This window comes from Pteropus alecto, unplaced genomic scaffold (genome assembly GCF_000325575.1).
Source record: "Pteropus alecto unplaced genomic scaffold, ASM32557v1 scaffold226, whole genome shotgun sequence".
In the NCBI taxonomy this organism is placed as follows: Eukaryota; Metazoa; Chordata; class Mammalia; order Chiroptera; family Pteropodidae; genus Pteropus; species Pteropus alecto.
This window is the reverse complement of record NW_006440132.1, coordinates 4,380,385-4,404,959: the sequence shown is the minus strand read 5'-3', so window position 1 is coordinate 4,404,959 and position 24,575 is coordinate 4,380,385. Positions and strand designations below refer to the sequence as shown.

Below are 24,575 nucleotides of genomic sequence, written 5' to 3'. Positions count from 1 at the left end.
TCATCCTTGCGTCCTTCCTTCCTTCCTTCCTTCCTTCCTTCCTTCCTTCCTTCCTTCGTGGAGAGCTCGCTCTCATACTCCCTCCCTCCCTCCCTCCCTCCCTTTCTTCACAAGCGTGCTCACATTCACATGTGAATAATTACACTTTTGTTGTAAGTGATTAAACATTATCAAAGTCTATAGAGTAAAATGTAGAGGGTTTTTATTTCTCACTCCACTTGTATTCTTAGTTCCCATTTCAGTGGTCATCATTTGTTAACTATCGTGTATTTCTCTAGAGTTTTTTCAATGCAATATATATAAATATATTTTGCATTGAAATATATATATATTGCATTGAATATATATTGCAATATATATATATATTGCATTGAATATATATATTGCATTTATATATATTATTGCAATATATATATATTGCATTGAAAAAACTCTAGATATATAGATATACACATACATACATACATAAATACATATATAAAATAACATGCATTTGTACCTAATACTATCTCTCACAGATCTTCTCAAATAAGTATTCATAGAGATCTATCTTTTTAATGGTTACTTGGCATTGCATAATACAAATGTACCACAATGCTTTTAGCTAATCTTTATTGATAGGCATTGTAGTTGTTTATAGCTGTTTGCTATTACAAACGGTGTCATAATAAAGATCTTTGTACATATATCACTGCACATGTGTGTGTTTCTATAAAAGAGATTCTTAGAAGAGGGATTGCTGGGTCAATGTTTTATGAATTTTAAATTTTTTGATTGATTTTCTAAATGACCATCTGTAGATGCTCTACCAGTTTAAAATCCTATCATTGATGAGTGAGAGAATCCATTTTACATCTTTCATGTTCATTATCGCCAATCTAGGATGGTGGAAAATAACTCAATTTTGTTTGGATTTGCATTTCCCTGATTACTGGTGCTGTTCACCATCTTTTCATGCCATGATCATGAATATTTCTCTTTCTGTAGATTGCTCAACCATGTGCTTTGACCATTTTTCAATACTTGCAAAACATCTTTTTCTATATTTTGCAATACTTGTCTTTTTCCTTACTGGTTTGTATATGTTTTGCCTATTTTCTGGATAGTTACCCTTCACCTTCCATACATACTGAAATTTTCTTCCAGTCTGCACTTGTATTTTAATCTTGCTTTTGGTATCTTACAACTTCTCTATCATGGTCCTTTATTGCTTCTGAATTTTGTGTAATGCTTTGGAAGCTACAAGATGATAAAATGTATTTCTGCGTATCTTCTAATATTTATATAGTTTTCATCTTCAGTTATTTAATCTAGGTGGAATTAAATTTTTTGCATGGTAAAAGAGGTTATTTTGAGTTAATTATTTTATAATGAGAAATAATTACCTAAAGGGTAAATCTTTTCATTAATTTGAAATGCTATTTGTCATATACCACATCCGTATGTATACCATGTATACATGATGAGAGTCTTTCTTATTTAATTATCGGTATATTCTTGCAATAATTCTATACTAGTTCAATTACTATAGCTTTATAGTAGGGTTTGGATATAGTAAAGTAAGTCTGCTCTCCATCATGAACACTAATGTTCTGTTTCAAAATTTTCCCTGTTCTCACTCAATTTTCCCTTCAGATGAATGTTGGAGTTGGCTTGTCAAGTTCTATATAAAACCCTAGTGGAATTTTGTGGGGCACAGCATTAAATTTGTAGACTAAATTGGGGGAATGTTTAATTCTTTTTTCCTCTAAGAAACATGTATTGATAGTCAACTCTGTGCTGTGCACTACAAACGACTGTGGCAGAGATGGTGTCTTGTACTGGGTCCTCTTCCTGGACATGCGCTGTAGACAATGATTCTAAGCTTCCCTTGCAATGGGGCCAGAGGGACCAAATGACAAGATTCTGAAGGATGGAATATGTGCTGATACAATATAAGTCACTGTCATACGCAGCCCTTTCAAATGTCCTGAGTGTTTCTCGAGCCCTCTTGTCCCTTGCTATGGCCAGCTTGGAACACCAGTTTATTTATGGGAAACTAGGTTTCCCAGATGCATACTGCAGGATGGGAGTGGGCTGCCTCCATCACAATGGATCTTGCATAAATAAACTGGTGTGCAAGCTTCTGGTTTGGGAAGCTTGTTTTGTTACAGCAATGTATCTTATCCTAGCTGATCCATACAGCATATTTACATTTGTGAGTCTTGTAATTCAGAAAACATAGTTTACATATCCATTTATCAAGTGTTCCTATAAACCCTTTACTGAAGTTTCAGATTTTTGGTTGTAAATGTCTTGCACTTATCTTGTGGGGGTCTTATTCACAGGTATTTATGTAATACACTATGAGGTTACAAGTATGTGTTTTGGAACAAGACTATCAGAGTCCAAAACCTGATTCTATACTTATTGACTATATAAACTTGGACAAAATGCTTAATCTTTCTGGACTTTCTTTGTTTATCTATAAAAAAGTCCTCATTTCACAGTGCCACTGTTAGGATTAAATGAGTTATGTTTGGAATATAGTGTGAAAAAACAAATAGTATAGCGATAGTTTCTATTATTACAGTCTATTCCACTTTAGGGATAGAATCTGTTTTTCACTTATGGTTTCCTTTATATTTCTTAGTTGGTTATTGCTGATATTGAAGAAAGCTATTACTGATTTGTGTAAGTTGGTTTTTCATCCTACCACGTAAGAAACTCGTTTGTTGTAATATGTCTACCAGATTTTTCTAGATGAATGAGTATATGTCTGCCCAGTTTGAATATTAGGATTATGCTAACATTTGAAATTTATTAGAAAACTGTCCTTTTATTTTCTTCCTCTGGACCGCTTTATGTAAGATAAAGGTGATCCATCCCTTGATGATTTGATAGGACCTGCTTACAATCCCCTGGGCTTTAACTCTCTTATCAGTTTATTTTATGTTAACTGTCTATTTAGATTTTCTACAGCATCATGACTCAAACTCGGTAATTTATATTTTCTAAGAAAATAATGCACTTTATCAAGGTTTTCAAATTTATCGGTATAAAGTTAGACACAGTATTCTCATTAAATTTGTTTTATCTTCTTTGCTCCTATGGTTATGCCCCTAGCTCATTCCTAATGTGCTTATTTGTGTTCTCTCTCTCTCTCTCCTTTGAACAAGCTTTTGCATTTTATTGATGAGGCTCCTTTTATTCTTTCCTGTTTCATTTATTTCATTTTATTTGTTTTAATTCCTTCCTGCTGCTTTCTTTGACTTTGTTTTATAACTCTTTTTTTTTTTTTTTCTGGCTTCTTGAGTTGAAGGCTTCATTTGTTTATTTTCATTTTTTCTTGCTTTTTAAAGCCGCGGAGCTTCTGACTACTATTTTGCCCCTGTGTTGTACAATTTTGATATGTGGCCTTCTTGCTCACTTCTAAAGATTAAGTGGTGATTTGAAAGGGTTTTTGTTTTGTTTTGATTTGTCTTTTTACACAACTGTAGCTTAGAAATTTGTCTTTTTGTTAATTCCCAAGTAGATAGATTCACTTGCTAGCTAGATTGTTGTTAATATCTAATATCACTGGATTCGAGTCTGAGAATTTCTACTTTGGTGAATTTATTGAGGAAGACACAAGGTGTCTAGTTCAAATTTTGCATCTAGTTAAACCTGAGTCCAAATAGAGGCTGTACCACCTACCAGCTACATGACTGATCAAATCTGTAAACTTCTCTGAGCCACACCATCATAATCTATTAAAGAGTGGTAATACTAAGCCTTATCACAGAGCTGGTGTGAGAATAAGAGATAATTTACACAAAAAATAAAGTAGTATCTATCATGTAGTAGCCAAGTAATACGCCAGCTATTGTGATGATTATGTGTTATTATGACTGTACTAGTATTACATATGATTGTTATATGATCTATTACCCCGTTTATACTTCCCAAGAAATATAAATTTATTTTCAGTGGTTCTCAGATTCTAGTTGCTGACTTCTCTCTAGATCTAAATTGTTTTCAATAGAGTTGCTCTTCTTTGTCTCTACTTTTTAAAAAGTTTTATTCAAATAGTGTAAGTGTGAACATCTATGTGCCATTCATTGAGAATAAGTCACACATATATACATATATTATAAACATATGATACATATGTAATTATTACATATAAGGTAAATATATACATTAGATACGTATATTCAAAAATGTATGTGTATATGTATGTATACATGCACAGATATATATGGAAAGCTCAGCCCCACATTCAAGATTCCAGTCTAGTACAATTTTTTTTCTACATATGATCTGATTTGTTCCTTATTACAACCTGTAGTAGATAGAATAATGGTTCCCCAAAATTGTCAATGTCCTAATCCCCAAAACCTGTGAATGTGCTACCTTGCATGGCAAAATGAACTCTGCAGATGGGATTAAGAATTTTGAAATGGGACGATTTTCCTGGATTATCTTGGTAGGCTCAATGTAATCATAAGGGACCATATGAGAGCATAAGAGGTAGACAAGAGTGTCAGAGTCAGAGAAGGAGATCCAACTTTGAAGCAGAAAAGGTGGAGGTTGGGGGTAGACTGTGTCTCTGGCCTTATAGTCTTGCTAATACCTAGGTTTTAGGAATTCTGACTGTCACACTGTAAAATAATGAATCTGTGTTGTTTTAAGCCACTAAATTTAGTAATTTCATTGTAGAAGTATTAGGAAACTAATGCTAACTCTCACAGGGAGAAATTGCTCCCATTTTCAGATAAGAAAACTGAGGTTTAGAGAATGTAAGTGATTTGCCCATGGAGATTACCACGTTAATAGTGATAGTAGGAAGTTAACCTAGAAGTTCATATTTCAAGGTATATGTATATGAGTGTGTGTGAGAGTGTATGTGAGTGTGCATGTGTGAGTGTGTGTTAGGATATGTGTGTGTGTGAGAGTGTATGTGAGTGTGCATGCGTGAGTGTGTGTTAGGATACGTGTGTGTGTGTGTGTGTGTGTGTGTTAGCGTGTGCTTATAGCCATATTTATTACAACCATAGGTTCCTGGCAGGGTGATTTTCTTTTGCCTGGAGGTAGGAAAAGATTATGGCTCAGGGGAAGAGGAAGGAAGGGAGATAAGAGGCTTTGGGTAGTTCAGTAAAACTCTGAGAAATGCAGGGGAAAAAGAAAATAGGGACTCATAAAGGCCAACGTTCCCCTCAGTTTTGAAAGGTGAGCAACTAACTCTCTCCCTCAAGCCACCTCAGGGCACAGGATGATTTATGCAAAGGTCTGTTTAGTTGTTAGTTTCCTTTTTTTAAAAAAAAAAAAATATATTATTTTTGTACCAAACGACATAATTATAGAGCTCCTTTAGAACACTCTGTTGTCTGGGAGATTTTCTTACAGAAATTCTACAGAGTGTTGGCTCACAGGAAACCTGCCAAGATCTGCATGAAACTATATTTATACATATGCCAAAATGAAAAACATAAAATAAGTACAAAGATACAAACTGGGCATTTTAGCTGAAGTTAACAAATGTGTTACCCTTAACATACCCATCACATTATAGAGAATACTAGAACTACATGGGACTTTTGAAGATTGCTCCATAAAGCCTTTTATGTGTTTAGTCAAGAGCGTGATTTATTTAATACTTTTAGCAACATCATGAGATGGGAACTTTCATTTCAACCTTACCACCGAGTTCCCTGAGGCTTGGCATTTTAAATTCCTTGACCACAATCCCACAGACACTTTAGAGAAGCTGGGGCCTTGATTTGAATCTTCTTACTCTAAAACTAGTGCCTGTTCCACTTCAGCACATGTGACTTTTTTCAAGATGCTTGTTTTTCAAAATCGTGTTTATACAAATTCTCTAAGCAGAGTATTTATTTATTCATGTAATTACTCTCTCACTCATTCATTTATTCCTCAATGGCTTATGGAATCGATAAAATTATTTGTTGAAATACCTAAGTTACAAACTATCTTTTTAATAGGGAAGGGAACTAAGTCCTAGAAAAAATTAAGAATAGAGAAAAGTGAAGGCCTGGAGAAGTCAAGGGACAGCACATCATAAAGACATGGACCAACACGGGGAATGAATCTAACTACACCATATCAAGGCAAGTGAGAAACAGCTGCTTTTGAGATTTACTGACCCTGTCACCTATGAGAAATCCCACTCTGGGGTCATGAGGACCAGGGTCCTCTGTGACCTTGTAGCTAAGTCCCCCACTAACCAATGTCATAGGATTCTTTCTCATGAAGGTCCGCAATTGTCCCAACAATATCCAAAGTGAAGTTCAGTGAAACTGTTCTTAGAGAGGGCTCCATCAGAAGGCTTCACTTATCGGGAAAAAATGAGAGTTTCTAGAAAAGCCATTTTGAATGTAATGTACTCAAGGGTGTTCTCTAGAAAAGAAGAATGAAGGGAAGGGATGGGAAAGATAGGAAACAATTTCATAGGGAACTCTGAACTATATATATATAACATATCTACTCTAAGACCCCCAACACTTGTAAGACACTCATATTTCAGCCAGCATTAAAAAGAAAAAAAAAAAATCACTGATTAAACTATGCCAAACTATTGATAGGAATATATATCCCAATTTCATAGATATTAAAATGTGGAACATATGAGCACTTTAGAAGCAATAAAACATATACTTCACCACTGCAGGACTTGTCAGAGCCTTTACCATCCCCAGGTGCACTGTGAACCTTCAAGAGGCAGTTATAGATAGAGTGCAGACTTCCCCACATGGCCTCGATCACTGAACTTCCAATTTTTTAAGCAGCTCATGGACCTAATGTTCCACAAAATTCACACTGGAAAACACGTATCTGAAAAAATAGATGGACTTTGTGTGCTTCTATTCATTGTGAATAAGTCTTACGCCCAAACTTTTACGATTATTTCAGATGGTGGAGAGCACAAGGTTGTAACGTTTGACAAGACTTTGGCATGCGGATGCCCTATATTTACTGTGAGAGGTAAATTCCATGTCCTTCAGTCAGAAGTCAGAGGGTGAGACTCAGTTCTAAACTAAAAATTAGAAACCACAACAAAACAAATGCCTGAACGAACGCTCCCTGCCCTCCTTGACCCCTGACGTACCTCTGCAAATAGCTACTGACCTGACAGTAGCTGTGTCTATTGTTTGGATCAGTGTTTTCTACTATTAGAGCAGACTTTGGCTTTGACGATGAAAATAAACAGCTTCCGGTTGACCACGGATATTAAACGCATGTATTTATCTCCTCTTCCTCCTAAAACCACTTAAAAATGACATTGAGCAGATAGGCTAATAAGGACTATTTGAGGCTGGAAGTGTTCTTTGAGCCCATATTTTAAAATATGGTTTTGTTATGTTTTTAATTACATTTAAATATGTTAAACACATTCAAATTAGAAGAGAGAAGCTTGGGATATCTCCTATCACAATTTCACCTCATAACTGGCTGTGAGGCCCTCTGGGCCCCAGTTTCCTCCTCTAACTGATCTGAGAAATACTGAAACTTCAAAAAGGTGGATTACATTGCTCACCATTTCTGACATAGGAATGTATAAGAAACATCTTTCTTAGTGAATTATGTATTCATATGGTGTACACTCTGAGGAAAAAAAAAGAAAAAAAAAAACAATAGAAACAAAAACTGCAACCTTCCTTTCCTCAACTAAGGACAACTGTATAATCAACTTTTTTTTTTTTCCTCTGTTTATTTTGGTTGCCAAGAAGCACAGAGCTAAATTTATCTCAATTTGAGACACTCATCCACTTCAGGCTCCTGAAACCATTTTCTCCCTTACCCTTTCTCTCCTTACAAATGGCTCTGATCAGTCCTATCTTCATATTATCCATTTTTTTACAGGCTGGATTTATGTGGATAATATTAAGTTCTCTTGAAAGAATGCACAGTATACATTGTAAACACACCCATACACACACACACACACACATGCATACACACAAATGAAACAAACATGGTTGCTAGGTAACTTGCCAAGGTCTTGGGGGAAGGTAACAGTCCCTCACCTATAAGATTTCATTCTAAACGCTTCAGCTTAGTATTCAATGACCTTCTCAGTCTATCTCAAATTCACCTGCTTCTCTCTACCATCCTGGTACCTATGCTCTCGAAATCAATCAGGACCAAGTGAGGCTCAGCCACCTGTCCTCAGTGGCCCCTTTCCCCCTGGTGGGCAAGGACTCGTACTTAATACTTCTTTGCATTCTCAGCATCCCACAAAAGGCTGAGCACAGAGTAGGCACAATGCATCTTAGGCAGATGAATTCCTTAATTCAATACTTATTGTTTTGAAGAAGCTTTTGGGCCAAGCAATGGCAAATGACAAAGGGGACACATAGGTGACTAAGAACCAGTCTCTGCTCATGAGGAATTCACAGGGTGACAGGGACCGGACAGTAAAGCAGGTAAGTCACCAGAGCAGTGGGGCTATTACAGAGAGAAGTATGAGGTGGGGGTACAGGGGTAAGTGACCCCAGGGAAAGGATTCTTTACTCACTTTTGGGGAATGTGTCCTGACTAGGGACTAATAACCTGGGCAGCGAGCCCGAGATCCAGTCTACGAGACAAGTCAAGATTTCACAAGGATAAATTAGAATTTAAGGCTAAGTGTAAATGGCCCTTTCCCTTATAAGAGGGTCTAATGGGTAGAAATGAAAAAATACAAACCAAAAGAAGACAAGACAATAAAAAGTCCTTTCTTGGCATGCCCTAATCCCACTTAATAATTATTGAGCCAATTATTAATATTTAATAATTATTATTAAGTATTCAATATTAATACTTAATATTTAAATGGTATCCACTTGAAAGGATGAGGCATTATACTACCATCTCTAGGGGGACTGCACATCTCATTCCTGAACCTTTGTAGGGCTCAGAGAAGTCTTGCTGGAGAAGGTTATGCCTGCAGTGGGACTTGAAGGTGAAAAACATAGCTGTCCAAGCTAAAGAGTCACAGACAAATGGTGAGGGTGAAAGGGGGAGGAGGTGAGAAGCAGAGAGAATGATGTCAAAACTCTAGGAGCTGAAACCAAGAGGTCTAAAGAGGAATGTGGCTAGACATACAGCTGGAAAGGCTGGGCTGGAGACAGCTTCCCTAGCTGTGTTAACTTAGGAACTTCATTTAACAATTTTGAATTGAGCACCTATTAGGTGTCAGGCACTGTCCCAGGTGGTGGAGATAGAGAAGTAAACAAGATGTCTAACTCAGTCATTGAATGATTAAGTGAGGTGGCTTTAGGCCCATTAGACTAATTATAACTACCGTTTATTGAGAGCTCTAAGCGTGCCAGCCCTTATGCATGTACGATTTCATTTTATCCTCACAATGGTGCCAGTCACATCTGATTTTATTTGAAAGAAGAGGCTCAGAAAGTGATTGCTCAGAACCACAGGGCTAGAAGTGGCCAGTGGCCAACAGTGACATCAAATCTGTCCTGACTGAGACCGGAGTCACAAGGCTTGGGTTTGAATTTGCTGTTCCGACTTACCAGCTGTGTGACCTTGGGCAAGTCATTGAGCTACTCTGTGCCTGGTTTTCTAGACATTAAAAGAGATCATAATAAGACCTTCCTTGTAGAACTGTTCTGAGAATTAAATGGGCTAATGCACACAACACACTTAGCGCATACATGGCAGTGGGAAGCATTTCATAAACATTAGCTGCTATTATTGACCTGGCTGCAAAGGAATTTATTAAACTTGTGCTGACCCAAGAAACTCTTAGGCCACAGAGCTTTGAGCAAGTTGAGGTCCTTTTGAGTGAGGATTTGTTTTTCTTGCTTAATTTAACAGTGTGCCACTTCTTTAGATCAACTTTTGCTCAAGCACTTGCTAATAGCTTTCATTGTTTTGTTTATAGTGCTTCTAACAAGTGTGGGTAATTCTCATTTGCATTTTTAGTAGACAATTTTCAAAACGTGTTGACAGTACAGTTGGTTTTAGGAGACCTGGGTTTTATTTCTTTTTTGTCCTGTTTATCAGCATTTGAAAGGGCTTCAACAGCTCACAGCACATTCCCACTCATTCGCTCTAATTTAAGACTCTTAGAGACCTTTCCCAGTAAGGAAGGCTAGTTCTCCCCTGTCTCACAGACCCAGAAAACAAAAAGGCTGAGCACCTAGGGTCACCGAGCAAGTAGGGGGGCTACTGTCATTACTAACATTCACTTCATTTCATTTAACCAACACATCTAGTGCTAACTCTGGGCAAGGCAACAGTCCAAATGACTTTACAAATATTAATGGAAATTGTGATATAATTAATGCAGTCCACTTAGTCCTCATAACAACTCTATAGAGAGATACTATTATGTTCTCTACTTTACAGATGAGGAAACTGAGATGCAGAGACATTTAACAACTTGCTCGAGGTCACACAGTGAGGAGGTGGTGTACTACATCACTATCCATATGAACTTGGGCAAATTACTTAACCTTAATGGAGTTTTATTAAACACAAATACTCTGCCCTCTTTACAACCATCATTTTATTGAGGTATATATTATTAAAAGAGAGTTGGGGGTAGAGAGCTAGGATTAGAACCCAAGTCTGTTGATTCCCCTTGACTGCTGTCATGTGCTATGGATGGAAGTTAGTGATCATTTCTAAATCAAAATCCATGACTGCTGTCACAGCGTTGTTACTGTTATTTACAAGAGGGACACCTCCCCCAGAATATGCAGGGAGAAAAATAACAATGATAAGAATACAACTGATTCTGTATTCAAGCCATAGATCTAAACCCACACATAATTTACTCAACATTGCCCTGCAGTCACTTAAGCTGAAGAGAAACTGCTATAAATTCCAGTCTACATACACTAATTTATTTCTTATTTATTTTATCGATACATATCTAGAGCTGCTCCAACACCTGCTCAAAAGCACTTGAAGCCTCAGGTGTAACTGGGGCAGGGAGGAAGACCCTGATACAGACTCCCCACAAGGAAAACTAGACCCCACAGATTAGAACCACGCAGGTAAAATTAATTTTCTGTTACACTGAGATTAAACCCATACGTACTTCCCCACCCCTTTTTTCATAATATGCAAAACTGAAAGGTTGTTAAATGACTTTTACTGCTTTTCTATCTTATTAAGGCACCAAGGAATATATTTCAATGATTAACTCTCATGAGAGCACAGGATTATTTTTCTGAGTCGCAGAATGTCAAAAGATGAGCAAATTTTCTAATACAAACACATCATCGGAAAGAAAATACAGAGGAGAAGAAAAAATGCTGCCATTTTCTTAGAGTGATTACTTTGGACCAAACACTATGCTAGATGTTATGTACGAAAGGAGTAACTACCAATGAGTCCTCTATATGGGAAATAAGAGAAATTGGAAGAAAGGGTAGACATCCTTGTCCAAAGATCAAACTGTGACCCAAGGAGATAAAGGGGCTTGTCCCAGGCCACTCGGCAAGCTGGTACTAGACTCTGCCCCTTCTTTCCATTAAAGACTAATTTTAACACTCCACTGAGCCTTAGCACTTGTCTGCATTCTTTCCTTTCCGCCTCCTCTCCTCCAGTAAACTATCCTTGCATGTAAGGGCATTAAGGTGCAGAGAAGCTAAACCCTGAACTTGACACTGCTAAATTCCTGCAGAATCAGAGTTGAAAACCTGCGCCAAGCCTGTGTTCTTAGCATACCTGCTGGTTTCTTAGTGACACCTACATGGTGCCTGCATTTGTCTCCTAACTAGCTGACCAGGTCTGCAAGGAGATGCAGAAGGGGCAGGAGGCTCCAGCAGAAACTTATCCTGACCCCTGGACGCAGCCTGAGCATGGATTATATTTATTATAATTCGTCTTCCATTCTTCCCAATACCCAACAGAAGGCTATATTCTTGCCTTTTGCCTCTTGGGCTGAAAAAGCAGAAGCAGAAAGACAATTCGATTAAAGATCAGACCCAACCTGGCTGAACTGTGTAGTTCCTGAACTTTGTTCTGCATCCCCTCGCCACTATGAAGGGAGTGGCTGGACTTCAGGGACACTCACCCGCAGAACATGAAGATGGTGCTGGAGGTGGCATCATAGGGCAAAGGCAGCGTCTGCTGAAGGCACAGCTGCTCGCAACCACCGTTGAAGCCGTCAGAGCAGTCGATGCCCTTGGAGTGGTCGTAGCAGCCGGAGCCGTCCTTCATGGGCTTCAGCTCCTCAGGGCACTGCTCAGAGAGAAAGCAACAGGACAGTTATGGCTGAGGAGGCGGCAGTTCCCATCACACCCTCTCCTTTCACCTTCTGAAAAGGTGCATGAGCTGGGTATCGACGAGTACCCAACTAATAGCAGTGTGGCCTTGGATACGTCCCTTTACCCACCCTGAACCTCAGTGTGCCTACCTGTAAAATGAGACTTTTGTCGTTACCTGCCTCATAGAGTTAGGAGATACCATCTGCACAATGCTTCCAATGCTGTGGCTCATGAGACAACCACATAGCAAACGTTAGTTGTTATTAATGTTGCTGGGGCCATCATCACAGTTGTGTTTATTATAATTGTCAAATAAGGTCTGTTGCTGTAAAGGTCACTTAGAGAGGCAGCCAGATGTATCTTAAAGAGCTCCTACCCAATATGAGGTTAAATTCAAATTTTTCTGCTTTTCCCTGTGAGATCCAGGGCAAGATTCCTTCTCTGAGCCTCAAATTCCTTATCTGTTAAATGGGCACAGATTAATTTGCTATGAAGTTGGACCATGGAAGTGCACACCTTAATGAAAAATTTGGCACCAATTCTGGACTCGTCAAATGTGAGTTCTCCTCCCTGTCTTGAATTTGTCATCACTTCTCCATCCTTGTACCTGGAGCCCTAAATGAGATACCTGCATATTCTCACAGCCTACAAAGGCCTCCTAACCAGTTTGCTGGTTTCCTCCACACCAGTGTCCCCAACCTTTTTGGCACCAGGGACTGGTGCTCCTATGAGAATTTAACACCTGATAATCTGAGATGGGGCTGAGGCCATGATGCCAGTGCTGGGGAGTGGCTGCAAATGCAGATGAAGCTTCTCTTCCTGGCCAGTGACTTACCTCCTGCTGTGCGGCCGGTTACTAATGGGCATGGACCAGCACCTGTCAGTGACCAGGGGGTTGAGGACCCCTGCTCTACGCCATCCTCCTAATTGCTGTTAGAGTGATATTTCTAAGTAGCATCACTCTCCAGTTTAAATAAGTAAATTAATTTTAAGCAATAACAACAATAACTTGAATCTTCCTTAAGCAGACGGCCAAGGTCCTCTGCAGATCATTTCAAATCCTCTGTGCAGCCATGTGCAAGAAACCAAACGGCTGCCCTCTGGCCCCTAAGAAACCCCAATTAATTCGACCTTGAGTGACCTCGGTCGAATGTTCTTGTCAGTGTGCCTGGCACCTGCTAAGTGCTCTGTGAAAGAAAGATTTTATACTGTAGGGACAACTGGTTATTGATTTAATTTAGTTTTCCATCATTTGATGAGGCTGAGCTCGTCTCCAATCCAGCAGATGGAAAAACAGTTCCAAATCTTCGGCGTTTGCATAGAGAAAATGAGGTACTAGGTTTTAATTTCAGTCACCCTGCTGGCATTTCCTGCCCACAAAGATTATTACTCAGAGTCCGGCCCTCCTCATCCATCACCGGATATCGCTGATTAAAACGTGCTCTCCCTCCCAACTAGCTCCCCAGTCCCCTCCCTCTCAACACCACCAATAACAAAACACGCACACACAAAAAATTAATTTACTAAAACCACAGTAACAAACAAAAGGTCAGCCCTCTTGGAAATTAGATTTTGCGTCAGAAGTATTCATAATTACAAAGGCACAACAGAGTTCTTCGAGACATTTGAGAGTGGCGCCAGGAAGGGTGACGGAGAGAGTAGGTTATAAATGGCCTTTGTCAAACTGCAAAAAGGTTATAAAACTGGCTACATTTTGTGCTTAAAAAGAAAAATCAATTTTCCATGCGAGCAAAATGTTGTACATATTAAGACAAGCTCAGAGAAAGCCTCTGCTTGTCTGGGAACATTCACTGCCAGACAGGAGAGCATCTGGTCATGGGGTCATTTGGTGCCATTTGCCAGCACTGGAGCTGGGTCTGTCTGTGTGCAGAGACTCAGGGATGCGTGCTCGGAGGAACAGCTGACCTTCTCATTGCTCACTGTTCTTCCCATTGCCCATTGATTCCCTAGCACTGTCGTTCTGTAAAAAATGTATTGATTTTAAGATTGTTTCCTCTGTGAATTCCTGGGCCTGGTCTTCCAGCTGGCATTTCGTTGAGATTGTATTGACACGATTTAATGAAAACATTAAATATTTTGTTTCATAAAAAAGTATGGCCTATAACTGAGGCATAATCTAAACATGTCACCTATTTTTATTTTGTTAAAATATAAACAGCAAACCCATGAGGTAGTGTGGTGGGCTGATGATGCTCCCGCTTGATTTTGGGGGCCGTCTGTTACGCAGCAACAGATAGCTAAGACAATGAGAGAAATGTATCAAGGGTTTCACAAAGTTCTCAGTAAATGGTAGCTACTGTTATGGGTATTTTAATGGGACTGAGGATCTAGTTTGAGAGGTAAGAAATATACTTACATCTGTCAGACAGAGAACTATAGCTATAGAACTGGAGGGAATAAAGTATAATTTGAAAGGAAAAAAATGAAAACTCTGCTAACATGAGTGACTGGGAAATACTGGAGTAGGGAGTGCTTGGCCAGGGTAGTCTTTTTAGCGAGAGGACATGTCACTGGAGCAGGAGGGAGACATCCTAGTATGCCAGAAAGATCACAACCCTTGCTCAGACACCACCACTCACCTGTCTTGCAATCTTGGAGTCACAGTTTCCTCTCTTTACATGCGGGAGGAAGCTTGGAGATGAGAATATGAGGACTAAAAGCAGGCCTAAATTTCCTACATGCTTTGTGACACTGAGCATCTAGCAAGTGCTTCACCTCAGAGAGCCTCAGATTCCTCATCACTGGAATAATAACGACTCATTTGGAGGCATTGCTAGAGAGTCTATGAGAAAACAACTTACAGTGCCTGGCTCAGAACCAGCACGTAATAGGCACTCAACAAATAAATATGGTAGTTGCATGTTTAATTTTTTTCAGGAAGTTGCCAAATGTTTCCAAGATGGTTGTACTACTTTAAATCCCTACCAGCGATGCATAAGCAATCCAGTTTCTCCACATCCTCATCAGTATTTGCCATTGTCAATATTTTTTATTTTAGCTATCCTGATAGGTGTTAGTTATATTTCACTGTGGTTTGAATTTGCATTTCTCTACTAGTTAATGACGCTGAACATCTTTTGTGTTTATTTTCCATCTGAATATTCTTTGCAGTGAAATGTCTCTCGATGTCTTTTTCTCATTTTCTAATTGGATTGTTTGAGTTTGTTTTTTTTTTAATATTAAGTTTTGCAAGTTCTTTAGATATTCTAGACACGAGACTTTTGTCAGACATGTAATTTGCAAATATTTTCTCTCTCTGTAACTTGTCTTCTTATTTTCAAATGAGCTTTCACAGAGTGAATGTTTTTTTGTTTTTCATTTTTTTAATTCTGATAAAATAGAAGTTATCATTTTCTCTCTTTATGGGATCAGACTTGGGAATTTAAGGACTTTTTGCGAAGCCCAAGTCTCATTGATTTTTCTCATGTGTGTGTGTGTGTTGTTCGTTCTCGAAATATTATAGTGTTATATTTTATAGTTAATTCTGTGATACATTTCCAGTTCATTTTTGTATGAGGTGTGAGACTTACATTTAGGTTTGATTTTTTTTTTTTTTTTTTTTGCCTGTGAATGTGCACCTGCTCTAGCATACTTTTTTTTGAAAAGGCTCCCTTTCTTCCATTAAATTGCTTTTTGCATCTTTGTGAAAAAAACAAATTGAGCTTATTTGTGTCGGTCATTCCTGGGTTTTCTATGCTGCTTCATGGATCTATTTGTCTGTCTTTCCACTAACACCACACAGTCTTGATTACTGTGGTTATATAAGTCTAGAAATGGAGTCAACTGACTTCCGCTTTTTTCTTTTTCAAAATAAGTTTGGCTTATTCTAGTTCCTTTGCCTTTCCATATAATTTAAAGAAAAATCTGGTCTATATTTATAAAAAATCGTGTTGAGGTTTTGATATTATATTAAACCTTTATATAAATTTGAGGAGAATGGAGATACTATATCGACTCTTCCAATCCATTTATACAATATGTGTCTCCATTTATTTGGATCTTTTCTGATTATTTCATCAGTGTTATGTAGTTTTTAGCATACAGATCCCATATGTTTTGTTAGATTTACATCTAAGTATTTCATTATTTTTCAGGGATTGCAAATGGTACGGAAGTTTTTATTTCAGTGTCCACATGTTCATTGCTGGTATATAAAAACGCAATTTATGTTGCATATTTTTCTTGTGTTCTGAGACCTTGCTGAACTCACTCACTACTTCTAGGAGTTTATATGTAAATTCCTTGGCATTTTCTATTTAGATGATCATGTGATCTGCCAATAGGGATAGTTTTATTTCTTCCTTTCTGATCTATATGCCTTCTATTTCCTTTTCTTGCCTTATAAGTTACAATAAAAGGATATATCACTATGCTAGCTGTGTCCCAAATTTTGATATTTTTCATTTCATTCAGCTCAGTGTCTTTTTTTTTTAAATCTCCCTCGAGACTTCCTCTTCGACCTATTGATTATTTAATAGTGTGTTGTGCAGTTTCCAAGTACTTAGAGATTTTTCTGTTATATGTTATTGCTTTCTAGTTTGATTCTATTACAGCTAAAGAACACATTCTGCATGATTTGAATTTTTAAATTTGTTGAGGTTTTTTTCATTACCTAGGATATGGTCTATCTTGGTACATACCCCTTACACACTTAAAAAGAATGTGTATTCTGTTGTTGCTGGGCAGTGTGTTCTATAAATGTTAACCAAAAGGTTGGTCGATAATGTTATTGAGTTATTCTATAACACTGCTAATTTTCTAATTGCTCATTTTCTGTCTTTTAATTTGTATACTTAGTTCATTTACATTTAATGTGATTATTGATATTTTGGGGCTTAAGTCTGCCGTTTTATTTTCTGTTTTCTGATCTCTGGTTTTCATTCCTCTGATTTATTTTTCTTGCCTTCCTGTGGGTTACATTTTTAGGATTCCATTTTAATTTATTATAATGTTTTTGAGTGTATGTCTCTATATAGTTTTTAGTGGTTGTTCTAAGCATGCATAGCTTATCACAGCCTACTGGTATCATTTTATCAGTTGAAGTGATATACAGAAACTTTACTTCCCTAATGTCCCTTATTCTCTCCCATTTATAACATAATTTTCTTAAATATTCCTCTAAATACATTTACGACCCCATCAGACATTGCAAACATTTTTGCTTTAAACAGTAAACATACTATAGAAAACTAAAAAGGAGAAGAAAGGTCTATTGCATTTACACATTTTTGCTAACTGTGTTCTTTCTTCCTTCCCAACGTTCTAAGATTCCTTAACAGTAAACATACTATAGAAAACTAAAAAGGAGAAGAAAGGTCTATTGCATTTACACATTTTTGCTAACTGTTCTTTCTTCCTTCCCAACGTTCAAAGATTCCTTCTTTTACCATTTCCTTTCTGTTTGGGAAACTTTTGTTAGTCTTTTTATTTATTTATTTATTTATTTATTTTTGAGTAGGTTTGCTGCCAACAAATTCTTTGGGTTTTCTTTCATATGGGAATGTCTTGATTTTTTTTTTTTTTTTATTCCTAAAAGATTTCATTAGACATAGGATTCTGTGTTGGCAGTTCTTTTTTATTCCACACTTGAAAAATGGGGTGTCGCTTCCTTCTGACTTCCATGGTTTCTCATGATAATTCTATAGTCATTCAAACTGTGTTTCTCCTATACATAAGATGCCATTCCTTTCTGCTTTCAAGGCTTTATTTATTTATTTATTTTTCCTGAAAAACTAGAGTACCTTCAGAAATCTGACTATGATGTGTTGGTGTGAATTTCTTTGTGTTTATCCTGATTGAAATATATTCAGCTTTTGAATCTGTATTATATGTCTTGTCAAATTTGAGAAGTTTTTAGTCATTATTTATTTGAGTACTTTTTGAGTCCTGCTCTCTTTTTTCTCTCCTTTTGGGACTCTAATGATATAAATGTTAGATTTTTTTTTTTTTTTACAGTTCCAGAGGATCTTGAAACTGTGTTTATTTTTTTTTAGTCTATTGACTCTTGATGTTTAGAGTGAATAATTGCCATCTTTCTATCTTTAAGTTCACTAATTACTTCCTCTGTACTTCCCATCCGCTGTTGATTCAATACACTGTATGTCTTTAAAGATTTCAGTTATTGTATTTTTCAGTTCTATAATTCCCATTTGTCTTTCTTTTATTTCTTCTACTTTGTTGAAACTTCCTTTTTTTTTTTTCATTTTTGTTCATTTAAGCATTTTTACAATGGCTATTTTAACATATTTGTCAGTTAATTCTAATATTTCTGTTATTATTGGTTTTCTTCTTCCTTTTTTAAAATTCTGTTTGAGATCTCCCTGGTTCTTGATATGACAAGTAATTCTTGATGGAAGCCTGAACATTTGGGGTATTATGTTTTAACTGTGGACCTCCTTTAAACCTTCTATTTTACCTGGCTTCTTCAGACACTGCTCCAACAGAAAAAAGGGGAGGTGCACCTCATTATTGCCAGGGAGAGGTAGAACCCCAGTTTCCCCAGTTCGTCTCCACAGATAACCAAGAGAAGGCTCCTCAATAATGCTGAGAAGTGGTGGAAATCTGACTTCCTACTAGGATTTCACTAATATGTCCCTGGGTGGAAGCGGTAGGTGTGCCTAGTTACTGTTCCCCACTGGGGTTCCACTGATACCACGCAGGGGGTACAATGGGAGGTGGAGAGGCTTCATTACTATTGATCAATGGTCAATTATCCTGACTTTTTACTAAGCCTTCTCTGGCACTACCCCCAAAAGGGAGGGGAAGGGTGCCTCATTACTTCAGGTTGGGTGGACAGTTCAGGCTCTTCATGTAATCTCCAATAACACTGGATTGGCCTGGGATGGGAGTGAGAGATTAATCATCATCTCTCAGTGGGGATTAAAGTCCTGTCTCTTGGCCTTCTCTAACACCTCTCCAGCAGGGAGAGAGAAGGACTGTATTATTGATTGTCTCATTACAGCCTGGAAAGGATGGAAATCTAGCTCCTACTCGGCCTTTGTTAGCATGGGTGGAGAAGGGGGCAAGGTTTTCTGTGATGTTTGGCTGGAGTAGAATAGTTATTGTCTAAAATTTTCTGTCTTGTGAGGCTGCCCTCCTGGTACTCTGGCTGAAGAGAGCAGGCTTTTGGAGTTGCGTTTGTTTGTTTTTGTTGGAAAATATGAGGGGGGAAAAAACCCCAAGGCACTGACCATATCCGTCTTTCAGTCCCCTAGCTGATCTGCCTTCTTCTCTCCACTTTTCACAGTCCTATGGTTGTTTTATATGTACCCTACAGAGTTTTAGTTGTATGCAGTGGAAGGAATAGAGAAAAGACATCTATTCCCCCACAGCATGTTTTGCAAAGCCCTAGAGTAAGAATGTTTTCTTACATTCTTAAAGGTTTTTTTTGTTTTTGTTTTTTTTAAGGGAGAATATAAGACAAACGAACAATAAAAACACCACATGTGACTATTTACTACATGGTCCTTATACAAAAAAAAGTTGCTGATCCTCCAACTTAAGCCATGGAAGGCATCTTGAGTTTATTCTAAGTACAACGACTGGAAGGCATTAAGGGTTGTTGGCAGGAGAGTGAAGTGATTTGATTTGGTACTTTAAAGAGATTACTGAAGTTAGTGAATTTGATTATCTGTAAGCACTTTCTTAAAGCTCATCAAAGGAGCCTTGGGAGGCAGGCTCTGTGGGACTAGTAGTGGGCGTAAGAAAGGGGCAGGTTTATCCCATAATACCCTGTTCCTTGGAGGGCTGCTCCTTTGCCCCAAGGTTTTACAGCAAGTAGGTGAGAGAGCTGAGGTGGGGTGGGGGGTCTAATCCAGATCAGCTGGGCTCCAGAGCTTCACAGTCTTCATTCCAGTCCACTCAGACGAGGGCCCACAGGGAGACCCTGGGCCTGGGTCCTGGAGCCTTAAGGCGTTGAAGATCTAATTGGGGAGGGGACATCTGGAGGATTTCCAGATGTTCCCATCACTGGCTGGCCCTGACCTGCTCCCCGCCACCTTTTTCTCCATCTCTTGTGCCTGCTCTCCCTCCTTCCCAGCCCAGCTTTTCATCAGTACCAAGCCATTTCTGTTTGTAATTATACATTTTAATGTTCATTAATTATGAAATGCAAATTGCTCCAAGTACAAAATTTGTAATAAGCTGTTCAACCCACCCTCAGTTCTAAAAGGTAGGCCAGCTGCTCTGAGAAGAAAGAAAAACAACCAACTTAGAAAACAGAATAACTTTTCCTGGGGCTTGAGTGACTCTTACAGCAAATAAACCCAAGGCATTTCCTGATCCGGCTGGAGGAAAAAACCCACCTCTCGCCTCGGGCTCTGGGAGAAGTTAGTAAGGCCATTCTCTGGCACCTTGCCCTGAGAGGCAGGGTGGGGTAAAGGGAAGAACTCCACGCTTGGACCCAGCCTCTTACTGGTTGTCACATTCAGCTAGTTATGAGGCTTCTCTGGGCCTCAGTTTCTCCATCTGGAAGACTGTGATAATTACAAAACCATCCTAAAAGTCTGTGTGGCAGAAAAATGGATGATGGAGAGCAGGCAGACCCTAGCGAGCCCTCAGTAAATGCGACGGAATGGTCTCCAAAGAGCTGAGTTCGTTCTGCCTGGCCTCATCTCTAACTGGCTGGGTGGCTTCAGGTAAACACACCCCACTCTCTGAGTCTGTTTCTTCTACTATAAAATGAAGGAATTGGACAATAAGAAGTTGGAGAAGTCTTTTATCCCTGAGCTGCTAGGTATTCATCAAAGCGACTGTGACTTGTGGAAAGGGGAGAAGTAGCTCTAAAGTATTTCAGAAGAGACTGGAGAATTTCCTTTGAATGAGCACGCTTTAACAAATTGCAAGGATACCTGTAGACCTGCCTAACTACGGGTAAAGCCTTGTCATCCTCCACACACTCAACAATCGTTCGGTTGCTCTCTCATCACCAATGCAAGTGGAATGATAGCACTAGCTCCCAAGAACAGTACCACTTCCTAGCACTGTCTCATCAGATCATGGTAAAGATTAAATGAGACAACGGGACAACAGTGATATCACTAGTGAATGAAAGGCCCACCACACTGTCAGCCACATAGGATCCCATAACTAAGGGATGTCCATCCACTTCCCTCCTGTGTACCTTTGCTTTACTGAACCTCAGTTTCTACATCTCTACACTGAAGAGAGGAACTCTGACCTCCCTGGGTTTGTGAGAGAACCAAACCAGATCCCCAACCTGTTACCCATCTGCCACAATGGCGAGTGCTCAAAAAATGATAACTGCTGCTGTGGATGTCTTCTCACATTCCCCCAAAGAGGAAATGCATCCAAGAGCAATGGGAGGGGACACCACACATGCAGAGGGGAGGGGGAATTCTGCCACAAGCCGCTTTTGCTCTTTCCAACAATGCTAAGACAGGACCGGTACCATCCTTTTCATTTTGCAGATGAAGAAACCAAAGCCCAGAGTGGCCAAGTGACTTGCTTGAGGTCGCATGGCAAGGGAGAGGTATAGTGTGTCCACCATTAAAGTGCCCTGATTGTAAATGAGGTATTCTTTCTCTTGATCCACATGGAGGCGGCCTGCCTGTGATGTCGCAAGTGGTTCAGACTGGCTAGGGTTACACAAGAATTCTGAAACCTTGTGGGAAGGTCACTGTGATGGGTGGACTCAGGTTGCTGGTAGAATAGTCTTGGATGTACAGATCAGATCAGTATAGATCAGACATAGCATCCTGGGAAGAATAGGAAGAGAAGGAAGCAAGAACGGAAATGAAATGGATGTTTCTTGGGCACCTACCACGTGCTGGATATTTTCCCAGATGCTATCTCTTCAAATTCCCAAAGCAAAGCTCAGAGGCACCTCTAAGATACACCTGTTTTGCAGGCAAAGTTACTGAAGATTTATCATATAAGCAAAGGGCTGCTGAGTTCTTCACCGTCCCTTTCATTAGAGACTGAGTTGGCCTGGTTCCCCTCGTCCCAGGAAGCCTCTGGAGCACTTCCTGGAATGGGGGAAGCAGAGAAAGCCCTGCCAGTTCTTAGTCCCCCTCCCCTCTCCCTCCTTGGCCTCAATCTGTCAACAAGGCCACCTAGCCTGTCACTGGCAACATTTATTTGGACAATCAGACCAGTCAAGAGCCCATTATTACTAGGAGTTTTAATCAACTCATGCCAATTCAGCTGCCGCTCGATTTGCACCGGCTGTGAGGCTGACGTGGAGGGAAGGAGTGGGCATGCAAAAAGGATTGCAAGGATCAATAATCCTAGGCAATGTAAGACAGGACCACCGGGGGGCCTCGAACTTTAAGTTGAGGAGGCAGAGCCTGTCACCAGACCCTAGGGGAGCTCCCTGGCATACAGTCCAAGCCACCCTACCTCACCTATCCCTCTACCTGGGTCTGGAAATCATCCAGCCAAATATCCAGCAGCACCTGTTCTGTGCAGGGCCCAACTTCAGGACCCCTGTCCACGCTCTCCCCTCGGCCAGGCCCGTCCTCCTCTTCTAAAAGATTCATAAATATCCTGTAAGTTACAGCTCAAGCAGCCCCCCTCCATGAGTCTTTTCTTGACCCCCAGAAGCTGAGAGATGCTGAGGAGACAGAAAGAAATGAAGTCTAAGCCAGACACTGCTAGCTGTGTGACCTTGGGCAAGTCACCACACCTTTCTGATTTTGGTTTCCCCATTTGAAAATGGACTTAATAATAAAAAACTGCCTCCTGGGGTTGCTGAGAATACTCAGTGCCAAAGGACAAAGAATCTTTGTGTGGAAGTTCTTCCTTCTGACGCCCAGAGTCTAAAAGAATTATTTTTCCCCTCTCTCTCGTTAATTACCCTTCTGGCATGAACTTTGTTCTGCCAGGTGGGATGGTTTCTGGTTCATAGTCTGTCTTCCCATGAGTCTCTGGGATATTTGAGGAATGTATAACACACACGGCTTCCTCTCCTTAGCACTATACCAGTGCCCAGCACATGGAAGGGTGACACCTGGTGTGGCTTTTGGGGGTCAAGCAGACCTGGGCTTGACCTTGAATCTGACCTGGCTTTGCCACTTACTAGCTATGTAATGTCAGCCAGTCACTTCATTAACCACAGAGCCTCAATTTTCTAATTGTAAAATGAGTCTAATTATATCTACTCAGTAGAATTGCTGTGGGGAAAGAAACAACCAAAAAAACTTAGACGTTTGATGATGTCCCTTGCATAGCGCCTAATACATGGTAAACTGTCAATTGTCAGCAAAGTTTAGTTATTGCAATCATTATTACTCAATATTTGATGCTTGGCAAATATTTTTGGAATGTAATAAAATGTTTGGTTGCATTGTTTAGTTCCGGCTTGAGTTCCAGTGAAATACCAACAAGCCATTGTCCCCTCATGCCAGCCGTCTGTGCCGCATGCGACACACACTGAAGATGTGAGAAAGGAAATTCAAATGCCCTGGGCACCTGCTGTGTGGACCAGGCATCGAATTACATGTCTTTCTTATTCTACTCCTGAAGGCCCACGATTCTGTGAGCTTGCTATTATTACTCCAGTTTTGCAGAAGAAGAAATAGACTTTGAGGCCAGAAGCACCTTTCCCATGGCATTCTGCTTTTGAGTGGTGGAGCCAGGGTACAAACATGGCGTGTGGCTCTAAACCCATGCCCTCTCCACCGTACCGACATGCACCTTTCCTATGGAGACACAAAGAGCTAGCAGGCATGGTGTCCCTGAGTTACAGGAGATTGAAGACCAACTGGAGAAATTGAGAAAAGCCTGAGAGGACAGTTAGTCATGGGTCAAGATAGCTTATGCTCAAGAATAGTGCTGAACTGGCAACAGTGCTGAGCTGCATGGCTGGGTTTGCTCATGCACATGTTGATCATGGCTAGCTATCGGAATACAGGATTGCCTGTCTTTCCCATTAGGGCAGGGGCCCCCAATCCCAGAATCGGTCTGTACACTGTTAGGAACTGGGCCTCACAGCAGGAGGTGAGTGCTAGACAAGGGAGCAAAGCTTCATCTGTATTTGTAGCCGCTCCCCAGTGCTAGCATCACCGCCTCAGCTCCACCTCAGATCATCAGGCATTAGATTCTCATAGCAGCACTGGTCCCTGGTGCCAAAAAGGTTGGGGACCGCTACTCTAGAAGATCCCAGGGCTTTAGGAGATGCAGGTTACAATCCCTGCTCTGGGCACTTCTCTTCCTTTCTCTAGCCCTCCATCTTCTCACTTGTTCAATGAGAAAGGTGACAGCTGGTCTCTAAGGACCTTACAGCTTGCACATCCTACGGTTCTCTGCAAGAGGATGGCAGAAATTCCAAAGGAGGTCAGGTGGTAGATTCTGGTAGAAGGTGGCACCTGAGCTGGGGACCAGGGGTAGCAACCT

The 24,575-nt window shown here is 39.7% G+C and overlaps 1 protein-coding gene across 1 annotated transcript in view; it reads right to left on the bottom strand.

The window, feature by feature from the left end:
• Positions 1-24,575, bottom strand: part of ASTN2 (astrotactin 2) — a 787,984-nt gene that overhangs the window by 290,241 nt on the left and 473,168 nt on the right. Inside the window, exon 13 of the mRNA XM_025050436.1 lies at positions 12,008-12,174. Within this exon, the coding sequence (XP_024906204.1) occupies positions 12,008-12,174 (167 nt within the window). The remainder of the gene's footprint in view (positions 1-12,007; positions 12,175-24,575) is intronic.